Source organism: Neopsephotus bourkii, unplaced genomic scaffold (assembly GCF_033783945.1).
Source record: "Neopsephotus bourkii isolate Nb327-2 ecotype Australia unplaced genomic scaffold, CSIRO-AGI_Nbou_v1 NB_882, whole genome shotgun sequence".
NCBI lineage: Eukaryota > Metazoa > Chordata > Aves > Psittaciformes > Psittacidae > Neopsephotus > Neopsephotus bourkii.
In genome coordinates, this window is record NW_026901376.1 from 1,740,444 (window position 1) to 1,748,299 (window position 7,856).

Genomic DNA, 7,856 nt, shown 5'->3' on the forward strand with positions numbered 1-7,856 from the left:
CGTAACCACAGAGCTGTTAAATGGTGGATTGTGCTACCTTCTTACGGCACAGCTGCATTCATCCCCGTGTTTATTGGTGGATTGCTCTTGCTGGCATGTTGGAGCTCCTGGGGCAGTCCTCACGCTCTCTTTCCCTTTCACAGAGCATGCAGCAGTGTTACTGCACAGGGCCTTCCTGGTGGGGATGTACGGCCAGATTGACACCAGCTCTCAGATTTCAGAGGCCTTGAAGGTTCTGCACATGGAGGCCATGATATGAACATGTGGTTCTGGGACCTCCAGTTCCAGAGGAATTAATTGAACTGGACTCATCAGCTGCACTGAAGCCCTGTAAGAAGACAGTGTATTTCAGCCCATGTGCTGGAGGATCAAAGAGGTGATGTAGCAAGCCAGACTGCTGGAAAAGGAGAGTGTGCTGATGAAGAGCAGAGAGGGGCAGTCTATCTGGCTAAGACATGATTGCTCATCTCCTGATCACTGTGCCAAACAGGGACCACTTCCTTCCTGGGGTCTCAGGGCAGTGGCCGTTGGTTGGTTGGTTGTTTTGCTGTGTCTCCAAGAAGGCAGAGCTGCTGGGCGAACAGAAGGGAGCGCTGGCCCTTGCACTTGAAGTCTGCGCTCTCTCTGTTGGAGGAAACGTGCAAATTTGTGCAGGGGGAGAGACCTTTTTGTTTTCTGGGGATGGGGGTTTGGATTTTTAATTAAAATTCTCTGTTTCCATTGTGCCTTGCTCTGCTTTGTGCTGCCTTGGGTGTAGCTTGACATCCCTCTGTGTTCTTCAGCCTCTTGTTATTCTAGACAAAGCATCTCTGGAAGACCTGTCTCCATGGACAAATGCTCACTGAGCTGTCTTGGCCTTTTACAGAATGTGTGGAAAAGAGGTTTAGGAAGGTCAGTGAGGTGTCATAGGTGAGTTTAGTCAGCACCAGCTGCTGGCAGGATGACTTTTAAGAGGGTCTTAAAAACAACTGCGGAAAACTTCTTGGTACCTCTGCAAACATCCCAGCAACTGGCTGCTATCACAGTGGAGTCTTCAAACAAGCAGTTGGGTTTCCTCTTTGGGATCCACCACTTCCTCCCTGTGACTCTTCTGACTGCTGCTCTCTGGTCCTTGTGTGCTGATAGGGATGGTGGCTAACTTGCCAGCTGTGATTTGAGGACAGAAGAGGAGGTGTCTTCTTTCCCTCTGCTCCAGAGAAATAACTGCCATGTATGTTTGTTCTCCAGTCTTGCTTAATTCTAGTCACCAGTTTGCTTTCATGTTTGTCTCTATTTCTCTGGCACTTCACTGTGTTAGTGAAGAATTTGTGTAGTATTCTGGATAGAGAGTTGTAGACAAGTGTTTCTCCTTGCTGGTAGCAGGAGTTGTGTCCTCATGGGTGGAGAAACACCATCCATCCTTGCAAATGAGGAGCACCATAGCTGAGCCCTTGTGCTGATCTGCCAAAATAGGAATGAACGTCCAGCAGGCTTTGCAGAGAGGTGGAGAAGAAGAGGGAGAGATCTGAACCTCCCATCAAACGTAAGTTGCCTTGCCTTTAAATAAAGAGATTAGAGCCATCACTTAAGGATGCAACATGCTTCCTTTCCTCAGCAGCATCTGCTTCACATCCAGAGCCACTACTGTGGCAATTAGCTACATATAAATTATGTGGAGAAACAGCTGAAGATCAAGTAATTGAAACAGTTTTCCTGAGGGGCTCAGTGACAGCAGGATTAATGCCTGTCTAAAGGGTTCCCAGTGAGATTACTGACTCCTCTTACCTCAGTCCCTTATCAGACATCATTAAGGCACTGCTCTGTCAGAGCAGGGAAGTGGTTCTTTTGGTGCTGCTGTGGACCTAGAGCAACTGGGAATTTGTGGGACTGGCTGGAAAAGGGCTTTTCACTAGGACTTGGAATAAAGGAGCAAGAACGATGTCTCAAGGCTTACCACACAAAGATGGTGAGTCAAAGTCATGGTGCTTTAGTGAAGATCCGTCCTGTATATGGGGCTTTCTAGAACCCTGCTTCAGGGCTACAACTAGAAACGTGTAAAACCAAATTGTGTGGCTGGCTCCAAATTCTACTCTGGTGATGCCTGCTGTGAGCTGACCACCTCCAGGATGCCAGGTTGGAGGAGCAGGACATGCTTGGGTGTTGGCAAAACTACTTTGATGACCTCTCAGAACAGCCAGGCTTTGTAGGGCACTGCGGAGAGAGAGGTGTCTGAGAAGGTGGAAGGAGCATCTCTGTCAGCAGCAGCACACATCATCTTTTGGGAGATCAGGAATCAGATTCAAAGGGAAGGAACGTGGGAAGAAGTTACTCTGCAGAACTGTTCCTTCCCGTAGATCTCCCAGTACAGAAGCATCATCTATAACTTCTTGATCTCTCTCCTTTTTGCTGTATTCAATGTTCCCATGATGAATTTGCTCTGCTGCCACCCTCTGCTTGGACGCAGTGGAGCTGAGCAGGTTGCCCTGGCTTGAAGTACATCACCAAAACCAGATGAGTGCTGAGAACAGAGCTGTCAAGGGGTGCCTGGCTGTGCAGACAGCTCAGGGCAGGAGCTCGTCCCTCCTGTCTGAGAAGGCAGCCGTGACAGCTCTAAAACCCTTAGTGAAGGCGTTACTGATGCCCTGACACTCGCCCGCCTCTAATCTGCGCTGTGTCACTTTCATCTCCGCCTGGCTGAGCGCTTTGCCTCCTCCCATCCCTGCTGAGCTGACAGGGTCTGGCTTCATGGGTCTGCCAGGCTCCTCCTGGGAGCTGGAGCCATCTCAGTCTTCAAGGAGAGCTGGTGGAGAGGAGCGGTGAGCAGGTCTGCAGGGTTATTCCTGGCCCAGCCTGTGGAGGTGGTGGCATGGTGCAGGCAGGCTGCAGCACAAGAGCCAAGGCTTGAGAGGAAGGGGATGTGACATCTCCTCGTCCATGTTGTGATGGCGTTCAGGTCGGGTCCTCTTGAAGCCCAGCTGCTTCCTCACAGAGATGACCAGGTCCCACTTCCTGGTGGGAATCAGGGGATCACAAATCCCCTGCAAACACCAGGCACCTTTTGTGGTGGTTTCCTACTGCAAATCATTTATCTGCTGCAAAGATAAAATGTTTTTATGACCCAGCTGTGGCAGCCTTTGAAGGGAGATGGACACTTGTCCAGCATGCACATGATGGATCTTTACTGCATGGGCTGTAGGCATCTCAAACCTGACCATACCATGTTCTGCCAGGTCTGGTGCAAGGCATAGAATCATAGAATGGTTTGAGTTGAAAAGGAGCTTAAGATCACCCAGTTCCAGCCCCCTACCATGGGTAGGGACACCTCACACTACACCATGTTGCCCAAGGCTCTGTTCAACCTGGTCTTGAACACCACCAGGGGTGGGGCGTTTACCACTTCTTTGGGCAACCTGTTCCAGTGCCTCACCCCCTTACAGTAAAGGACTTCTTCCTTATATCAACCTGAACTTCCCGTTTTAGTTTGAACCCATCACCCCTTGTCCTATCACTATAATCTCCAGCATCCCTGTAGGCTCCTTTCAGATACTGGGAGCTGCTCTGAGGTCATGACTAAGGCATGCTCCTGACTCAGTGGCAGCTGCCTCTGGGGCACACTTGGTGCTGGGGAGCTGGAAGAGTCCCAGCACTGAGCTCAGAGGCAAATCTGCCCAACCTGCTACGTCAACAGCAGAACACAGGGAGAGGCATACAGGTTACAGCCAGCAACTGGGATTTCATGATTTCAGCGTCTTGCCAGCCATTAAAAAAGAGGAAGGGAAGAGAAAGAGAACCTCATTCTGCAAGTAACAACGTGCAAGAAATCTCATGGGGGGGAAAGAAAAGGAAGAGGAAAGCCACCTCCACTACTCACTGTCTGTGTGTAAATGTGGGCTGTGGTGTCTATTCCTGGGCCCTGGGGTCCCACCATCCTCTTCCTCCAGCCAACCTTATCCATGACCTCTGTCACTGACAAATGCCATCGCTGCCTGCCCTCAGTTAACTTCCTTCTGCCCATGCCACAGTTCAGGATGGTGTGATTCATGCTTAACTCAAGCAATTGTTCACCAAAAACTAAAAATGGTAAGAGTCTTTTTTAGCTTTGGGGATGTCAAAGCCAGCCCCACACCAGCTGAGTAGCCTCTATGGATAGTATTTACCTAAGGGGGGCTGAGTTTTAAATCTCTGCATTGCTTCTCTGTGTGTTCAGCTAATTTGGCCCTAAAGCAGCAGAATATAGAGCTTGTGTTTTCCCCTCCTTTCAAATTCAAGAGACCTTTATAATACTGTATCTGCCTGCCCTGTGTAGCTGGTGCTGTCTTGCCTTTGGCATTACCCTGTTTGCATGAACAGCATCTCTAGCACAAGAAGAAATTGGGCAAAAAAACCATCAAGACCCCCAGCAACAATTAAAAAATTCATTAAGCTACAACAGGCCCGTCACTGCTGGGTAATTATTAAGCTGTAAGAATTGCTAATTGTCTTATTAGCATTAAACAATTATGCAAATAATGGAAAACATACCATAAGAGTCATAAAATTACCTCCTTTTCTCTCTTTTTTTTTTTTTTTAACCAATAATGAGATTTAAAACCTAAAGTGATGCTTATGGCTTTACTTGGAACATCTTCAGAGAGGAGTGAGACCTCTAAGGGCACTCAGCATCAGGTGAGTAGGACACCTTGAACTGCATCTGCCATGAGGTGTCTTGTAGAGCTTGTAGTGCTTCCCTGTTCTACATCAGTTCAACACAGGGACACGCACATGGCCTTGGAGGACCACGCAGTGGTCACACTGCTAGGCCTGGACCAAAGAGTTTGAATTCTGTGCTATCACAGACCTCTCATGGGCACCCCTGTTCTCCCCCACGTAAAGCACATGGTGCTTCAGGGTTTCTTTCTGGGTGAAAATAATGAAATTTGTAAGTTTTCTCATCAATTCAGGGCAAAAGTGCAAAGTTTTGGCCTTTGAAGTTATACTATCTCAAGGACTTCATTACTACTAAGTGAGTAACCTAAGGTAAGAGCTGGACTGTCTTCTAAGTGAGGTTCCAGCTGGATTTTGGAGGTCAGCAGTAAGTTGAATGATGAGCAGTCTTTGTCTTCCTGCGACACGAGAACAAGTTCTTGTTTATCCCCACCCCTAGGAAAAGGAGACCTCACTTACTCATGTTCACACTGAGCTTGGAAGAGACAAAGTGCTTTGTTTCAACATGTTAGTGCTGTTAATCTCTAACAAATATTATTGGTTTGCAGGCTTCAAACTCTGCTGATAAGGCACAGCACTTCAAAGCAGCCAGGGTGGGTCCTGCTCCCATGGTGATGCAATGAGAAATACAAGTCACCTCACTCAAGTCTTGTATTTAAACAGGTTTTCACCACTAAAACACACCTTCACTTTCGCTTTCTGATAAGAACAGTGATGTGGATGGGGAGGGCATTCTGCCATGGCAGTGCAGAGATTGGGGATCACCGCCACCCATTTCAGCCTTCTTGGAAGAGGAGGGGAGGCCACCTGAAACAAACACCAATCCTCAGTGTCCTTGAAGAGCTGCTTCTAGTGCCTTGGGATATGCTGGTACCCCACCAAGCAGCTGTTTGCAGCCTTTTCCTTCTCACTTGGTGTGTAAGATGCAGCACACAAGGAGCAGTTTCTCATCCTTGTTGCCTGGAAATCGCTTTCTGACTTTGACCTCACCTCACTGTTTTGGGGGAGAGGAAAGCCAGTGGGCAGGAGGGAAAACAAGGGAGAGAGACTTCTTTCTGCGTGACATTGTGTTGTACCTGGGTGACAGGACACAGCGAGCTCCGATGCTCACTCATTTTGAGGTTCGAGGGTAATGGATTTGCCGTTGGTGAACTTCTGAGGGGCACGTCATGGAGAGATTCACTGAAGTGCCTGTTTCTGTAAATTCACATTTCACTTTCACATTATTTGAGTGGAAACTTGTGCTCAGACTTGAGTTCCATAATACCTTTGTTTATGTTGGGCTCCTTTGCAGGTCAAACCGCCAGACTCGGAGGGGAGGCGCTTCTCGTACTGTGTGAGTAGCTGTGAAACTGTTAGGGCTTTCTTTTCCCTGGCTTGGGCCTTTCCGTCTCTCTGGAGTCAGCCTGGCTGCCTTCTGGGAAGGGAGAGCTGATGAGGCATGTTACTGGTGAGGCACATACTTTTTCCTTCTCATTTTGAATCCCTCAATTTATTACAGGTCACTGGCATGGGAATGTATGAGAGCTTTTGGCTACAACACACAATTCCTGTTGTTGGGAGTGAAGAGCCCTGTGTACAGCCTGCAGCACAATGACGAAGTAGCTCAATTTGATCAGCTGATTTCCCACAGTAGTTAAAAGATGTGGTTTTTCTATACTGTTTCATTCTCTTATGAAAGAAACTCCCTTCATTCTCAGCTTCATGAGGCCCCACATTGCCTGGTATAAGGATTCCACCCTTTCCCTCTAACTCAAGTCCTCAAACAAACATTGGTTGTTTTTCTTTGGGCTTTAGAGTGCTCATAGTCATATATTTAAGATTTTTTTTCTCTACTAACACTGAAGTCCAGACTGCTGCATACAGGAACCAGGATAAATTTAAGAGGCAATGGCAGAGGGTGGTCCCCACCACTCATAGTCAAAACAACCATCAGGAAGCATTTCTCTGCTGCAGTTTGGTATCTAGGAAGAGAACTGAAAAGGAAGAGAAAGAAAAGGAGATGTGTCTCCTTTAGTAGAGAAGAATAAATCAGTCCATGTCTGTGGACTGCAACTCTCCCACAAGCTTCCAAACACGCCTTAGGAAGGGATCTGGGGGATCCTGTGCTTGCAGGACATGCTCTGCTCCATGAGCTGGCAGTGAACTGGTAGGAAATCTCACCCAGCAGCACTGGGAACAGCTCAACGGGTGTGGGAAAGGTCTGCAAAACAGATGAGGATATATAAGGCTCCTACAATGAAAAGTTGTAGAAGGGAAAAGTACAATGCAGAGAAGAGATTTGTAAGCATCATCCCATGAGGAATATCCTAGGAGAGGAGTGGTTGTGGGTAATAGCAGGCAGCTGCACAGGCAGCTCTGCTCCCTTCCTGCCCTGTTCCTCCCTCGAGTGCTTGTTAGTTTACCTGTTGGTACATTAAAGACTCATCATTGCTATAAACTCCCGCAGAGCTCTCCTTAATCACCAACTAAGAACACTGCACAAGTCGCTGATGCCTGTGTTTTGAAAAGCCATTATTGGGCCAGTAGTAATACTATTACTGCTTTAGCTAACTCCTTCAGCAATGTCATTTTAATCACCTTAGTGTATAATGCGGACTTGATTCTTCTGGTGTAGCAAGGGCTGTATACCTTCAACCTAATCCTCTGTGGAATGCACAGCTTGGAGCCAGCAGCTAATGGTTTTCTTCTGGTGTTTGCAAGCCTGGATGCCTTCTCGATACAACTGTTGTGGCCAAACACAGATGACCAGGCTCAGTGCAGGGAGGGATGAGGTGAAATGCAGTGGCCTGTGATGCACAGAACATCACAGCTGGTCCCAAGAGTCCAGCCTGGCTTTCTGCTCCATGGCTCTATGTCTCCTGCTACCCAGCCCCAGCTGCCCCTTCCCAAAGCACAGGGTAATGAGAAGGCACCAACCACACTGAGTCATTAAGCTGGGTTTGTGAGAAGACAGATTGTCATGTTAAACAGATGTAGTTTTTCAAAAGCTCAATGTCATTCCCTGGGCCGTTAAATCTGAAAGGGGTAACTACAGCTGTGTCAAAGCTGAGCTCCGAAGCTGCTTCTCCCTGTTTGTACTACCAGCGATTGGCAACAACTCCCATTCTCAAACATTGTTTTCTTCTCCTCCTTTCCCAGTGCTGCACTGTATAGATTGCAAGCACGGCAGG

At 47.9% G+C, this 7,856-nt stretch overlaps 2 protein-coding genes across 3 annotated transcripts in view; one reads left to right on the plus strand and one right to left on the minus strand.

Annotated features, from left to right (window-relative positions):
• The window catches only part of INTS1 (integrator complex subunit 1), a 29,718-nt gene extending 28,155 nt beyond the window's left edge, over window positions 1-1,563 (plus strand). For both annotated transcript variants that reach the window (XM_061357006.1, XM_061357007.1), the window contains exon 47: window positions 144-1,563. In XM_061357006.1, the coding sequence (XP_061212990.1) occupies window positions 144-259 (116 nt within the window). In that variant the 3' untranslated portion in view covers window positions 260-1,563. The remainder of the gene's footprint in view (window positions 1-143) is intronic.
• ELFN1 (extracellular leucine rich repeat and fibronectin type III domain containing 1) overlaps window positions 1-7,856 on the minus strand; it is a 237,765-nt gene that overhangs the window by 220,296 nt on the left and 9,613 nt on the right. The window lies entirely within an intron of this gene.